Source organism: Priapulus caudatus, unplaced genomic scaffold (assembly GCF_000485595.1).
Source record: "Priapulus caudatus unplaced genomic scaffold, Priapulus_caudatus-5.0.1 Scaffold79, whole genome shotgun sequence".
In the NCBI taxonomy this organism is placed as follows: domain Eukaryota; kingdom Metazoa; phylum Priapulida; class Priapulimorpha; order Priapulimorphida; family Priapulidae; genus Priapulus; species Priapulus caudatus.
The window spans coordinates 249,852-267,919 of record NW_014577140.1 but is presented as its reverse complement, the minus strand read 5'-3'; the positions used below and the strand labels follow the sequence as shown (position 1 = coordinate 267,919).

The window sequence follows — 18,068 nt, the reverse complement described above, 5'->3', positions numbered from 1 at the left end:
TACATAAATGACACAAGATGGCAGTTATTCTATTAATTTTCAGTTAGTCAACACTGCAGATCAGTAGACATATAATTCCTTTTAAGTAAATGCATATATACAGTAACATATGCTAGATCAATCCTACTAGTGCTGAGAGGGTCTATGTCCCCCAGGGTACTGCCGGAACGTATCCTGGGTCCGGTCCGGTATAGTACGTTCCTCGCCTACTCCCTAACCCTAACCCTAACCATATCAAATAGTTACCAGGGTACGTTCCGGTATACCGGACCGTACCCAGGGTACGTTCCGGCAGTACCCTGGGGGACATAGACCCTATGAGCCCTACTAGTCCATAGTTGACTGGATTAAGATTAGGCTAGGATTAGATTAGGTTATGAATGCATTAGGGTTTTATGTGGATTAGGGTCATGGTGTAGATGTAAGCCAGCGATGTTACATGTATGGTAGTCCTAATGTAGTATTGCCCTGGTATATGGTACAACATCATTCCTACCATCATTTTCCATGAGATAGGCTAGCATACGAAATCAGATGAGGGTGTATATCATAGCATAGAGCGAAACTAATTGTATGAACGTTTTTTTTTATTTATCTCTTATATTCTTCGGCCCACCTCAGAAGATAGTCATAAAGCATAATAATGATATATAAATACAGCCAAACCTGTGTTAGCGGCCCCCCTAAATTGAATTTCTAACTGTTAGTAACAGCCATCTTTTGTTTTTTCTCTGATTGGCAGCCATAAAGTTAAACCACCTCTATAGAATGGCCATCTGTCTGTAAAGGCCATTTGCCGTTACTCCCAGAGTAGCCATCGTATACCGGTATGAATACAAGGTAGAAAAGCACAATATGAATAACGAATAAGTGAATGACATGGCGTCGCATACCTAGGGTTGATGCTGATCACCGCGTCAAGCAGCGGGCCCATGCCGAGTCCAGTGAAGAAGCCAAAGCCCAGCAGGAAGCCGAGGCGCATCTTCTGGTTGTAGGTAGACGTCGGTGGCGTGGCTCCCAGCAGGATGAGCAACCCGATTGATGCGATCGCTGACAGGAAGTTTCCCTGTGTAACCAGTCAGCGTTATCATCGTCAGCAATCGTAATAGGGCGTGTACAATGCACGATAACATACATATAGGCTACATATTTTCAAGGTCAATCATACATTACAATGCCCAGTGAGGAAGTAGAGGGTTAATATTAGGTGAGAATTTGGTTAGCATAGTGACTAGGTTAGGGATAGGGTTAAGATTACAATGTAGACAGGGTTAACAGTAACAGGGTCACGGTTAGGGTGGCGATGATTTATGTAAGGCTTCCTACAGTACAATGAAGCACAGATGACACATGTGTATGTATACCCACACATACACAGTCATACTGAAAAGGCACGTATTCACACAAGGCTGCCCAATCTCAAAAATGAGCACGCATGTTCGGGCGATCTCTCCCTAGTGATATGAACTCTTATATGCACTAATATGGTTCCCTGACTACTTTCCCCATTATTTGGCTAAATGACACACATCGCAGGCACCTTTAGGTAGTCGGTGACAACATGCACGTAGGCTCCTGTAGCGGCTGCAATCATGGTGGCTGCCAGACAGCTGTAGACATTTCTCAGGTGACTGCGTACTGGCTTTTCTCTGCAAGGAAAATGGACGAACTAGTATGAATGATTAATCATATTTGGTTAGGAGATATAAACACAGGAATGAACTCTTGATGGGAATTCATGATTAACACGTGATACTGATACTCTACATTGAGCCACTGATAGTATACCCTGATATACCAACACCACCGACTACGACCATAACCACAACCATAACTGTACACTCTATGACCCTCTCATAGGACCTCACATTTTCACATTAAGATAAAGACAATGCATTATAATAGCTGCACGGTACCATGCTGGTATGTTTTTCAAGGCTGAAGCTAGACAGTATTTTTCCAGATTTTAAGGGCACATCCCCCAAAAAGGGCACATCACCCCACAGTGGGCGCCGTTATAGGCGCGGAAGCACATTGAAATTTTGAATTTCAAGGGTCTCTGGGCACAAAAATGAGCACCATTTGAGTACACATTTAGTCAAGCAGCAATAGCTAAAAACCATATGGAATTTTATTTCTGCTTCATTTTGCCTGCGCTTTGCATACCAGCAATTAATGCAGAATGATTCAAGCACTTTCCTTCTTTTTCAGATATCAAAGCTAGTTTTGATACCATGTAAAATTTTGATTTCTTTCAAGTCCTGTCAATGAATCAGAAGAAAAAGAAAACAAATAAAGAATATAGCCAAATTCCATCAAATTGTTTTCTGTATTTTTTAGCGCAAAATTTCGAAGGGCACTTTGAAATCTAGACCGTATTTCCCAATATGGCAAATACGGTCTGAATCCGCCCCTGCCTACAATTATTTTACGATAATCTCATATTATACAATTGTTTTGAAGGTATCAATGACTACTGTTATATAAGTTCATAGTGCATTCACCTAATTGTAACGATATTGGTTACCTAAACAACAATGCAAGTGATACAGTGTTCCTGAGAATATATAGAATAGTACCATAGATACACATTCTCACAGTATAGCTCACATATTCCACATGAGCTCATTGAAACCTGTGCTGCATTGCAACAGCAGAGCAGTAAAGGGCATAGCAACAAACACATAGGCCTAATATGTTTGCAGCCTGCAACTAAACTGGGGTGCTCCTCAGACTGTAATCATTGACACATCATACATAAACTAGCACATCCTATTTATAAAATGAATAGCAATAATGCGATGTTGAAATTAAATAGCTTAGCTACCAAGTTACGTAACCGAGATTAGAGTTGTTGTGGATATGGAGCTACAAGGCCGATCCCGACTAAACTAACATGATATAAACAAACAGTAAACAAATGTAGGCGCTGGTATGTGGTTGACCCTGATATTCAGTCCATAGTGAATACACGCTGACTCATGATAGCTCATACTAGCTGTGTTCACAATTTTAACAATTTTCTGCCATACTCTATATATCGCCTACATATCCTATACACAGTAATGTCTCCCTTTACTCACAGACGTTCAGATAAGCTGTTGAAAAACCTATCAAAATTTGGAGCAGCCATATTAGCAATGACAATATCGGAGAAACTATGGGAGAAACGCGTGAACGCACGCATTCACAATGAAAGATGCCCAGCTATTGGCAGCTATGTATTGATCCGTCTGCATGCTCAGAGACTGTCTGTCATTGGTTGACGTTTCGCCCTCGGAAGCTGAGCATCTGTAACATATATCGCGGCGCAATCACCGCGCTGAAAGCACATACGTGTGTTTGCGGCGAGTGTGCAGGAAAACGTGGGAACGTCATAACGCCCTCCAGTGAAATGTCTCACTCTTCTATTTACTGGTTTACTACTCATGCCATGTATTTACTAATAAATGTAACACACATTTTATTGTTTCCACTACCAGGACTAGTGCGTACACGCATCGAAGCTATGTTCGCCGATCGTTTAATTATGCCTATTTTGTAATTTACCTGAATGTGACTCCTAACTTCATTCATTCTTTACAAAAACAACAATAGACTGGAACCAGCTGCCAGAAGCCCTGGCAGCAGCCACACCACCTGAGACATTCACAACAGTGGCGAGGAAACTTTATCATCGGTTCTGCTGATAACCCCCCCCCCCTAACCTTCTTCCGCCGTATTATACCGTAATGGCCCTGCACCGTGATCGTTAAGATTCCGAGAACTGCAAGCGTAAAGTTGATTAACGAAAAAAATGTCGCTAAGCTAACGGCGTGCCTGCATCCAACACAGATCAGTCATGATGAATGTAATCAGGCGAAACCAATGAGATATTTGTCCTGATTCACCCCTGATGCAATGAAGGCAGCCTACTAAATTACATATACTATCAAGAGCTCATAATAGAGATCTTGATACTAACTACACCGGATACTGCCATCATTTAAAGGCGAATTAGGCGATTAGGCCCCACTAGCACATCTGACATTCAAGTTCTACCAATCAGACCATGACCTCGTACGGAGCAGGTAGCTATAGTGCTGTTAGCCTTGAAATTAGTATTTTTCCTGCGTAAAACCGTCCAAGGAACCCATCAGACCATTAAGTGGTGCATCATGCCAAGATGTAAACGCCACCGGCGATGACCCGCGCTCGCTCACATGCAAAGTGTCTCGGCTGCCGTTTATCCGATGGCTTGAGAAATTATTCATTCATCATAGAATAACATATACGTCAATTGGCGGAATTGTCTAACTTCACAGCCGTGGTAATGCTGTACATAGACATCAAGAGTACATATGAGCCCCATGCGCCCCATGTGCGTGGTCTATTTATTATGTACCCTTGATAGACATAGACTACGATTAGTGAGATAGCAAGACATGGGCCGACAAGTAGAAACATTGGTGCGTGAGACAATATACAATACATCAAGACATACAACCGAATAACGTGATCAAGATTTTAAAGTTGCAATTATTTCTAATGGAGCATTGCTTGAACAAACTGGAAAATTTTCGTGCTCAATTATCATTACACACACTAATTATTCGATATATCTTTCGGCTGAGGTTGAAGACTTGACCATTAAAATTCTTTGTGACGTAAGACCATATATGTGTTCACAGTAACGACTGAATTCTTTTATCTACGTCATTAATTATTCTTTTATTAATTCGATGCATTAATTACGTACAATGTCAAAAAGAATAAATAATGAGTAACCGATTAAATAATTATGGTAATTAATAGCATGGCCATATAATAGGCATATAATAGGCCAATATAATAGGCATGGCAAACCGTTTAAAATTGCTAAAACTTCAGTAGACTCTATACTCTTGGAGTGTACCGGGATTTGTTTTAAAATTCTGAAAAAGTTTCATTACTTTACATAACACAGTGTAACGCGTGTTATTTAGAATTCAACAGAGAACTATGTTAGAAAAATTATGCATGCAAATTTGGAAAGCTATATACTGTTATCCTGGCTGCTAGCTGTGGCGGTGGCGGTCTCTGGTGGTGGCGTTCCTATGGAACAGCGAAGCAGTTCATCGCATAATAGAAGCCGAATCTACGCGAATGAACATGACCTGACCTCTGCCTTGCCTCGACGTATTTAGCAGTAGTTGTGAAGGGCCTAGACAATTCATTATTGCAAAAATATACAGTACTCGTCTCAGCTGTCTCTAAAGTACAATCAGGTATAATATATCCGCGTGTACCGCACGTACCGTATTCCCTCGAATAATAGAGCCTGCTTGAATAAAGACATGTGTGATTAAGGGCCGGGGGTGGTAAAGATACTTTAAATCAATAAACGCCGGGGCCTGAATAGTCGCCGGGGGGGGGGTGATGATGTATACAGGGTCTCCAACCCTGTGAACTCCAAATGCAGAATGTTCCCGCGGTGATCAGTAACTAGTGGCGTATTCAGAAATTGATGGAGCGCGATTATTTGTAATGTTGACAAACATTTACTATATTTTTGCTGGTTAATTTCATCAGTTTTTATGTTTTATATCGTGTGATGTAAATGTATCAAATAAAGTGCCATTGTTCCATGCGGTGAATTCTCTCTAACGGGTTTTTAATTACTTTCAGTTGTTCTGATAACAAGCAGGTGCGAACGTCGCCAGAGTAAAACAAAACTCCGTGAAAAAAACATCAAAGAAACCATGTTTTGGCCAGATCTTTGCACGAAATAACAGGCCTGTCTCTAGATATATTACGAAGGAAATAAATTAAATACCGGGTGTAGCATGCAGTGAAACAATAAACGCCCCTGCCTGAATAAAGGCATGCTTGAATAGGCGCCGGGGTGATTAGTGTGACGAAAACAATAAACGCCGGGCGTTTATTCGAGGGAATACGGTATGCATATATACATGACTCCCAGACTTATATTTTCCGTTTTGTCCCTATAATTCATATTAAATCGATTATCTTGAGCATGGGATTTCGTCATCTCGTAAAGTAAGCTCACTAACAAAGCAGCCAATGTGAAACTAGACACCGCACAACGTCTATCGGTTAACCAATAACTATTTTCTACGCGAATATATTGATATTCTATATAAATAGCTAGCTTATCATACATAACTTGCATTCCCGAGCACAGAACTGGCGTTTGGACTATCTTTTCATATTAGATAGCATCACTATTTAGTTTATAGAATCAGAGAGCTAACATTCAACATGGTAATATACCTTGCTGTAAAGCCATTATACCGTAAAATGGTAACATGTGAACGAGAAAGAAGTGCCTTTTTAATTAAACATGGATTTCAAATAAAATATCAATTTATCTTAGTATAATTCAAAATTCGTAATGATCCCAGAGAGACAAATATTAATAGTTTTCAGGTTGAGGCATAGCAATTTCCATTTTCATGGTTCGGGAATAATTTTTGCAATTCATTGTCCTTTGGGTATTTGCCCTAGCAGATGTTTAGAGAAATATAAAAAAAACGTGGAAAAATATAACATGTGCAGCAGCACATCAATAAAATATTACTACTAGAAGTGGCATATATTTGAATACATGCAATACGAAATTCTTTCGTCGCGTAAAATGAACGTAACGATATTTGCATAAATACACTGCGCACGTATATTTACATCAGCAATCAGCCGTGCTTTCCATTGAGAACTATGTTGATCTTGTCGAATTGGCATCATTTTGGCATGTTAAAAGGACTCGTAGATCTATAAATTACCTCTCAGTCTCCCGACCGTGCAGCTTACTAAGTTTAGTATTAGCTCATCGTTGGCGAAACAGTGTCACAATCAATAACGCGCACATGAAGGTTTACGCGGATAGTAGCAGTTTCGGGAGGGACAAAACAGTCTGCAGCAATAACAAATACTGCTCGCTGCCAGCACGGGACCACCACAGTTGCTCCTCACAATCAATTCGCGATAGTTTGCCCACAAATATTTGCGGTCCCGCGTCGTAGCGCGCGTTGCCGGAATATTGTCACAAGCAATTTCGAAATGTGTCCCAGGTGGGTCGGAAAAGTAGCGCGGTGAGTTAATTAGGAGTCCACGCGGTTATAAGGTCGTCCTATGTATCTCACACTTGGATTCACTTTAAATCGTGAAATCGTAAGTTTACTCTCTAAAATTTTCAAAATGAAGAACATCTGACGTACGAAAAATAAAATGATAATTCGTTCGGGGAATCCATATGCTAACTAGCTAAGTTGGAGTGGGACAGCCTATTCGGTTAACGGAACAAGATCAATAAAATTGCCCTTGCTGAACTCCTTAACTCGACCCTCTCTCTCTCTTTCGCGCTCTATCTCTCAATCAAAGTTATGTAGTTTATAGTTTAAAGTTATATACTTTGTGAAACAATTGATATTTTTCACGCTGGAGCGATTCATTTTAATGCAAATAAATAAATTAAAAATTATTAAAAAACAACAACATAAATAACTAACTAAATAAAAAATAAAAAAGATAAACTGACAAACTACCAATAAAATTTCTCATAAGTCTATAATTCTATAGAACAGTAAATGTTTACACATGCAACGTCCATCGATAATCGTACTTCACTTACGAGATCAGACTTGTTGTAAGATTGTCCCATAGTAGATAGGCACTAGTTCATTTCATATAAATGCTATCAGTTATATTAGTCACATCACAGTGATTTGCGACTAAAGCCATACCAACGGTTCAGTGACACTCACCAAGTTCTGCTGCCTGGTGATTACACACTTACTATGAACAACTTAGCTACCTGCGTTGTATAGGACGGCTGCGAACAGTTTCCTGTACACGCGCCTCTGTCCTGCTCGTGTGGGCCGCACGCAGATGCTAAGCAAACATTAAAAATGCATTTCGCAAATAATTTAATCATTGCAAACATCTGCAGAAGTGAATAAATATTTGAGTCTCATAAGCATTTAAAAGCTCGCCTTTTCGCAAACTTGGGTTTTTGTTTGCTCTCGAACTGGTTCCGCATTCAGCATTTCAGCTACGTCCATTCGCGGACCTTCACACGGACGCTGTGCTCTACCGTCTGTGCGTACACGCGGGCGTGTGTGTGCGCGCGCGGGCGTGTGTGTGTGCGCGCGGGCGTGGGTGTGCGCGCGCGCGTGGGTGTACGGGTGGGCGCGCGCGTGTGCGTATATATATGTGGTAAAGAGGAAGTTTTTTCCTATACAGCCACAGTATTGATCGGAGGTATAGTATTAAACGCCAGAGCTCGTCCTGGCAAGTCACCACACTGACTATATCACGCCTGGGGAATTTCGGCATCGGTGGTCTACTACGAGTTCCCCAGCGGGATAAAGGAAAAGCAGCGTGCTGTTACAGGCGAACGAGAGAGAAACGAGAAATGTCTAGCACCGGGTTTAGCTACCGACGGATTGGGAATTATAGACACGATTCAGACAACGGATCATGACATATTCGCATTATGGCGCACGATTGTATTAACTCAACCACGCCTTTTAACCCTGCACATGTCCATAGAAATTCAGCTTCTTTCATGGTACAAAATTACAGCCCAATTAGGTTTTGTTATAATATTTCGAAAATGTGTGCCCAGAATTTTTATGGATTAGAAATAGATAGCTATTTAGTTATTTAGCGCGAGACAACAAACAGCTGAAGATTCTAACGGCGAAATAATTGTAAGCACGTACACAACACGCTAGGAATGCCAAGTGGTGGTAGAAAGTATTATTTTACAACTCTAAGCTGCTCGCCGTTATAAATACACATGTAATTCGAAGCGCTTTAGAATAGGTTCAGCCACGACGAACATTCACGAACGCAAAACTTTGAAACATTACACATAACATTTGTGATTCAACAATCACACACGAAGAATGTTGCAAAGCCTACTTAATCTTGCGACAGACCCTATGCGAAAGTCGGGCTGTGAATATATGTAAACCATTATTTTGAACACAATAATGCTAGGGTAAATTGCGCATGCTTTCCTTCAAAACATTCAAGCTGCTCAATTTACGAACATCCGGACATACCGCGGCAAGGGATGGGCAACAGGAGATGAACAACCATCCAAGTCATTTGTTATCGCAGCATGATTTGTCTGGAGTGGCCTAGCTGTTTACGTATTCATCATTAGTATTAGTAATCTTTCCACTGTCACTGACTACTGCTCACTAAGCACTGGTCACAGCACACTTCACTATCTAAAAACGAAGATATTTTGACAGAGCATTTATAACCTATTTACGTTTATTAACCTATTACGGTTTTATATTGGGACCCGTTTGAACACAATCTAAAAGATTAAAACCCTTATTGTACGCTGCCGATATTGCAGTGTTGGTTTGTGATAAGACAGATTGGTTGCACATTAGAAAGTGTTAACAACAATTAAATACTACAAATTACAAATTGTAAATTGCTTACAGGGAGATGTTGCCATGATGAACTATTGTTACGCCAGCTAAACTCCTCGGTATAGCTCACACACGCACGCACGCACGCACGCACGCACGCACGCACACAGCACTACACTGTAGTATTACTTACAAGCAGCGCACTCCTAGCCCTCCTACAGCTTTTCTCAGCATAGCTGAGTCACAGCTCCCAACAGTCCTGTTAGCCGCATAGCTCACGTACATCCCCTCCGCAGTAAGCCACTGCAATTTTAGGTTTCACTCAGAGCATACCGCTTCCCCACACAACAAACCCTGTATATTTCAGAGGTTCTACACACAACAGGCAATGCGTGCACACCTCACAGCGACCACAGACACAGTAACCCTCAACATCTCACAGTCAGCCGAGCCCACGAGTAACCCTCCACATCTCAGCACTCAACGCACCGCACACAGTAACCCTACCACATCTTCACATCACACACACAAGCAACCCTCCAATCCACAGTCACCACCCACGCAGTAACCCTCCCAGCATCTCACAGTCACCACCCACACACAGCAACCACTCCACTCTTACAGTCACCACAACACACATATGTGAGCCAGCAACCTCCACATCTCACATCACCACAGCCACACAAACCCTCCACATCTCTACAGTCACCAACCCACACAGTAACCCTCCATAATCTCACAGTCACGCACTCACTACAGTTAACCCTCCACATCTCACAGTCACCAACAGCACACAGTAAAACCGCTCACATCTCACCACTCACCACCCACACAGTAACCCTCCACATCTCAGCAGTTACCAACTCACGACAGTAACCCTCCCACATCTCATCAGTTCACCACACACCACAGTAAACCCTCCACATCTCAACAGTCACACACATCACGCACAAGCAACCCTCCATATCTCAGCAGTCACCCACAACACACAGTACCCTCCACATCTCACAGGTCACCACACACCACACACAGTAATCCCTGCACATCTCAACAGTCACCACACACACACAGTAACCCTGCACCATTCAGCAGTTCAACCCACCCACACAGTAACGGCCTGCACATCTCACGTCACGCACGAGCACCACGCGCGCGGGACGCACACACACACACACAGTAAACCCTGCCACATCTCAGCAGTCACGACACCTAACAAGCAGTAACCCTGCACATCTCACACAGTCCCCACCAACAGGCACAGCACACACACGTCAGTAACCCTCCACATCTCACGTCACCACCGCACGGACAGTAACCCTGCCCATCTCACAGTCACACAACACACAGCAGTAAACCGCTCACACATCTCACAGCACCACACACCACAGTAACCACTGCACATCTCAAACAGTAACCACACACACAGTAACCCCTGCACCATCTCACAGTCACCACCCACACAGTAACCCTCCACATCTCAACAGTCACACCGACACACAGTAAACCCTCCACATCTCAGCAGTCACCACCCACACAGTAACCACACACACAGTAAACCCTGCACATCTCACAAGTCACCAACACACATACAGTAAACCCTCCACATCTCAACAGTCACCACACAACACACAGTACCCTGCACATCTCCTACAGTAAACCACAGCACACAGTAACCCTCCACACCTCACAGTCACCACCCACACAGCAACGCCTCCAGCATCTCACAAGTCACCACCCACGACAGTAAACCCTCCACATCTCCACAGTCACCAACACAACACAGTAACCCTGCACATCTCAAAGTCCCACCGCACACACAACACACACACAGTAACCTCCACATCTCAGCAAGTCACCACACACAGACAGCAGTAACTCCACATCTGCACAGTCACCACCGCCACACACACACACAACAAGTAACCCTCCACATCTGCACAGTCACCAACACACACACAGTAACCCTCCACTCTCAGTCACACAGCACACAGCGTAGCAACCCTCCACATCTCACAGTCACCACTCACACAGTAACCTCCACATCTCACAGTCACCACACACACACACACACAGCACAGTAACCCTGGCAGAAACATCTCAACAGTCACCACACACGGCAGTAACGCCTGCCACATCTCACAGTCACCACACCACAATGACCACACACACACACACAGTAACCTCCACATCTTACAGTCAGCCAACCCACACAGTAACCCTCGCACATCTCACAGTCACCACACAGCAACACAACGACACAGTAACCCTCCACATACTCACCAGTCACCACCACACACAGCAAACCCTCCAACATCTCAGCAGTCACCACCCACACAGTTACCCTCCACATCTCACACAGTCACCACCCATCACAGTAACCCTCCAGCACTCTCACAGTCACACCCCACGTCTCTCAGTAACCCTGCACATCTCACAGTCACACCACACACACACACACACACAGTAACCCTCCACATCTCACAGTCACCACCCACACAGTAACGCCTCCAAGCATCTCACAGTCACCACCCTACAACAGCAACCCTCCACATTCACAGTCACCAACCCACACAGGCAACCCTCCACATCTCACAAGTCCACCAAACACACACAGTAACCCTCCCATCTCACAGTCACGCACACAACACACAGTAACCCTCCACATCTCACCAGCACCACACACAACGAGCACCGCCTCCACATCTCACAACGTCACCACACACACAGTAACCCTCCACATTCTCACAGTCACCAACATCACCACACACACCACACAGTAACCTGCACATCTCACAGTCACACCCACACAGTAACCCTCCACACCTACAGTCCACACACACACAGCAAACCCCTCCACATCTCACAGTCACCACCCACACAGTAAAACCCTCCACATCTCACAGTCACCAACACAACGATGCAGCAACCCTCCACATCTCACAGTCACCACCGGCCACACAGTAACCCTCCACAATCTCACAGTCACCCCACATCAGTACCCTCGCACATCTTACAGTCAACAACACTCACCACAGAACCTCAAACATCTCACAGTCACCAACCACCACAACAGTCAACCCTCCACACTCAGCAGTCACCACACACAACAGCAACCTCCACACCTCAAGCCAGTCACCACACACAACAGTAACCACTCCACATCTCAACAGTCCCACACACAACCCAGCACCCTCCACATCTCAGCAGTCACCCCACACGACACAGTAACCCTCCAACTCTTACAAGTCACCACCGCACACACAACACACACACAGTAACCCTCTCACATCTTCACAGTCACCACACACACCAGTTACCCCTCCACATCTCACAGTCACCACACTCACACAGCAACCCATCCACACATCTCACAGTCACCACCCACACAGTAACCCTTCCACATCTCACAGTCACCAACTCCCACAGTAACCCTGCAACATCTCACAGCACCTAACCCACACAGTAACCCCTCGCCTCACATCTCACAGTCACACAACACACAGCAACCCTCCACATCTCACAGTCACACAGCATCACACGAACACACACACACAGTAACCCTGCCACATCTCACAGTCACACACACACAGTAAACCCTGCACATTCTCACAGTCACCAACACACACAGTAACGCCTCCACATCTTCAATCAGTCACCAGCACACACAGCAACCTCACATCTCACAGTCACCACCCACTACAGTAACCCTTCCGACATCTCACAGTCACCACCCAACCAGTAACCCTCTCACACATCTCACAATCAGCCACACTCACAGACAGCAAACCCTCGACATCTCACAGTCACCGACAGCACACAGCTAACCCTCCACCATCTCAGCAGTCACCACCCAAGCATCCTCATCTCACAGTCCACCCCACAGTAACCCTCCACACCTCAACAGTCAACCACACACACGAGTACCTCCACATCTTGCAACAGTCACACACCCACAAGTACCCTCCACATCTACAGTCACCACACTCACACAGTAAACCCTCATCTCACATCACCACCCACACAGCCAAACCCTGCACAACCTCACAGTCACCACACCAACACGCAACCTCCACATCTCACAGCCACCCACCCACACACGCAACCCTCCACATCTCACAAGTCACCACCACACAGTAACCTCCCATCCCTCGCAGTCACCACCCCAGTCAGCTCCACAACTCAAGTCCCGTACTCCACATCTCACAGTCACACCACACAAGTATCCCTCCCACCCATCGTCACAGTCCCACACACCGTAACTCCACATCTATCACAGTCACCACTCACCGTAACCTCAACATCTCACAGTCACCACTCCACAGTACCACATGTACACCCACACTCCACAGTACCCTCCACAGTCACATCACACACACACGAGTAACCTCCGAACATCTCACAGTCACCACCATCCACAGTAACTCCATCTCAACGTCACACACACGTAACCCTGCACATCTCACAGTCACCACCACACACGGGCAAACCCTCCATCATCTCACAACGTCACCACAGCACTACAGTAGACCCTCCACATCTCTACAGTCACCACACACACAGTACCGCTGCACACTCCACAGTACCACCACACACATGCAGTAACCCTCCACATCTTCACAGTCACCAACACACCACATAACCCTCCACATCTCACAGTCACCACCCACACTAGTAACCCTCAATCTACAGTCACCAGACACCACGCAACGCCTCCACACCTCACAGTCACCACACCACACAGTAACCTCCACATCTCACAGTCACCACACACACAGCAAAGCCCTCACCCTCACAGTCACACACACACAGCACAGTAACACCCTTCCACATCTCACAGATCCACCATCACACACAGCAATCCCTGCACGACCGATCTCAACTAGTCACCAGCCCACACAGTAACCCTCCATATCTCACAGTCACCACCCCACACAGTAACCCTGCCCACGATCTCACAGTCACCACACACAAGATAACCCTGCACATCTCACAGTCCACCACCCACACTACGCTAGGACCGTCCCATATCTCACAGTCACCCACCCACACACGGTAACCGACTCTTCTAGCATCTGCACAGCGTCACCACCACATCGAGGAACCCTCCCACATCATCACAGTTACCACTCACACAGTAACCCTTCCACATCCTCACAGTCACAACACACACAGTAAGCCCTCCACATCTCACAGTCCACACTCGACACACACAGTACCCTCCACATCTCACGGGAGTCACCACACCACACAGCCAACCTCCAACACCTCACAGTCACCACACACATCACAGTAACCCTCCACACTCAGCAGTCACGCACACCCACACAGTAACCTCCACATCTCACAGTTCACCACACACACAGTACCCTGCATCATCCTCACAGTCACCACCCACACAGTAACCCTCACATCTCACAGTCACCAACAGCACACAGCACACACACACAGCACGCACGTAAACCCTCCACATCTCACAGTCACCACCCACACAGTAAACCCTCCCATCTCAACAGAGTCACCAACTACACACACAGCAACCCTCCACATATACAGTTCAACCACACAACACAGCAACCCTCGCAACCTCAGCAGTCACCACCCACACGTAACCCTCCACATCTCACATCACGCACACACACACACCCAGTAACCGCTCCACATCTCAACAGTCACCACAATGCACAGTAACCCTCCAATCTCACCATCACCAACACTACACTAGTAACCCTGCCCACGATCTCACAGTCACCACACACCAGCCAGAACACCTTCCAACATCTCACAGTCACCACCCACACAGTAACCCTCCACATCTCAACACTTCACGCACTCACACAGACCCTGCCACATCTCAGCAGTCACCACACACCACTAAAGCAACCCTGCCACATCTCGACAGTCACACACACAACACAGCAACCCCTCCACCATCACAGTCACCACTCACACAGTAACTCTCCACATCGCTCGACAGTCACGCACCCGACGCAGCAACCCTCCACATCTCACAAGTCAACCACACAACATCACAGTAACCCTCCAACATCTTCAACAGTCACCACACACACGCACGGACAGACCCTTCCACAATCTCACAGTCACACACACACAGCAACCCTCCACCACCTCACAGTCACCACTCACACAGTAACCCTCCACATTCTCACCAAGTCACCACACACCACAGAAAACCCTGCACATCTCAGTCACCACACACACGCAGCAACCCTCCATCTCACATGTCACCGCCACACAGCAACCCTCCACATCTCACATGTCACGCCACACACAGCAACCCTGCACATTCAGTCACCAACACACACAGCAACCTCCACATCTCACAGTCACTCAGCCCACGCGCACGTAACCCTCCACATCTCACCAGTCACCCACACACACCAGTAACACCCTCCACATCATCACAGTCAGCCAACACACACAATTGCCGCAACCCCTCCACATCTCAGCAGTCACCACCCACAACAGCAACCTCCACCCACCTCACAGTCACCACCCACACCCTGCAACAACCCTCCACATCTCACACTCACACCCCACACAGCAAGCCTCACATCTTCACAGGTCACCACAGCACACATGCAGTAACCCTCCACATCTCTACAGTCCACCACACACACACGAGCAACCTCCACACCTCAACAGGGTCACCACCACACTAGTAACCCTCCACAATCTCACAGTCACCACCGGCACACAGTAACCCTCCACAGCTCACAGTCACCACGCAACACACAGCAACCCTCCACATCTCACAGTTCACCCTCACACAGTAACCACTCCCATCTCACAGCTCAGCCACCACACACAGTTAACCCTCCACACTCACATCACCACACACAACACACACACAGCTAACCCTCCCAGCATCTTCATAGTCACCACCCACACAGCTAACCCTCACATCCTCACAGTCCACCAAGCACACAACAGTAACCCTTCCACATCTCACAGTCACCACACACACAGTAACCCTCCATCCGACCAATGCAGTTCTCGACCACAACAGCTTCCAATCAATGGCTTAGTATGCCTCACACGGCCGGCCATTCGCTAAGCACAATCGCGCATAGCACTTGTATCTCGTTATTTCTCTTCTGCTTGAAAAGCTAACGGAAGGTCGGGAATTCCTGCAGAATTAGAGCAGAGAGAGATGCGAGAGAGAGGAGAGGAAGAAAGAGGAAGAAGCAGCCGCATCGAGAGAGAGAAAGAGGAGAGGAGCACGCACTGGAGAGCAGAGAAAGAGGAAGAAGAGCACGGCACTGAGAGAGGATAAAGAGGGAAGATGAAGAGGGAGAGAGAGAGAGAAAGAGAGAGAGAGAGAGAGAGAGAGAAGAGGAGAGAAGAGAGTAGAGAGCGAGAGAGAGAGAGGAGACGAGAGAGAGGAGAGAAAAAGAGAGCGAGCGAGATAGATAGGTATTAGATAGATAGATAGCTAGAGTTAGGATAGAGATAGATAGATATATAGAGACGAGAAGAAGAAGAATATGCGCGTCTACGCGTCGCTATACGTTGTAAATTCCTTGCGCGGTGATTACAAAGGAGAACACGCGTCGGTATCCTCGAGCTGACGTCCTTCATGCATCGACCGTCATCCGTTATTGCGTTAAACAAAACTCACGCTCACCGCCTGCTTAGAAAACCGTCGAAATTTGCGTTCGAGAAATTATCAGCAACAATTAAGCGCGTTATGCACTTGTGCGCGTAAACACCATTTACTTACTAGGAGAGCCCGTATCAGACCATAGCCTGCCATCGAACGCGCTTGTCTTTCCCCATCAACCAAGACCCACCCTTTTCATCCACCATCACCACGAGATGTAATTAACTACGTCCACTAAAACTACCGCCGCCGCGCACAGCGGAGCTGTCGGCCAATTTCACTGCCCAAAAATAGCCGGTACAAAGCAAGATAGTTTCATTGGAGCGGCGATGCGATGTCGTGCGTGCGTCCCGCACCATTAATAGGGGTAGAGGCCTATCGCTATCAAACGGATGTGAATGCCCACAGCGTCCACATGCCTCTCTCTCTCTCTCTCACACACGCACGCGCAACACACACACACCCACCCACACACACACACACACACACACACGCACGCACGCCACAACACGCACGCACGCACGCACGCACGCACCACGCACGCACGCACAGCACACACACAGACACACACACACGCGCGCGCGCACGCGCGCAAGCGCACGCGCACGCACGCACGCACGCACGCACGCAGCACGCACGCCACGCACGCACGACGCATACACACACCACACATCCAACACACACGCACGCACGCACGCAAGCACGCACCGCACGCACGCACGCACACACTACACAACACACACCAACACACACACACACACACACACACACGCACGCCACGCACGCACTCTCTCGCTCTCTTTGCAACAGCGCGCTGCAGCATCCCGACACTGCTACCCTCTCGTCACCATGCCTCCAGCGCTGTGCAGCGGAAAAAAATAAAAGCCGAAAGCTGGTTTCAGCAGCAGCGAGGAGGAACACCCAGCGCGACAGCAGCGAGCCGGCCGCATCCCCGAAGCCACGCGAGCCAGTAACTAATCCGCTCAGCACAACGAATGCAGCAGCAGCATTGCAGCAGCGAGCGTGTTTGAAGCGCACAAGCAAAACACGGAAGGCCCATGCATGCATGTCTGCGC

The 18,068-nt window shown here is 46.7% G+C and overlaps 1 protein-coding gene across 2 annotated transcripts in view; it reads right to left on the bottom strand.

Annotated features, from left to right (window-relative positions):
• The window catches only part of LOC106821614 (bax inhibitor 1-like), a 77,423-nt gene that overhangs the window by 6,763 nt on the left and 52,592 nt on the right, over positions 1-18,068 (bottom strand). The window contains exons 1-3 of one of the 2 annotated variants that reach the window (XM_014826503.1): positions 3,084-3,165; positions 1,541-1,649; positions 894-1,066 (exon numbers count right to left, since the gene is read on the bottom strand). In XM_014826503.1, the coding sequence (XP_014681989.1) occupies positions 894-1,066; positions 1,541-1,649; positions 3,084-3,133 (332 nt within the window). In that variant the 5' untranslated portion in view covers positions 3,134-3,165. Of the gene's footprint in view, positions 1-893; positions 1,067-1,540; positions 1,650-3,083; positions 3,166-18,068 lie in introns of those variants that run through there. The other variant, XM_014826504.1, reaches the window with a different exon arrangement.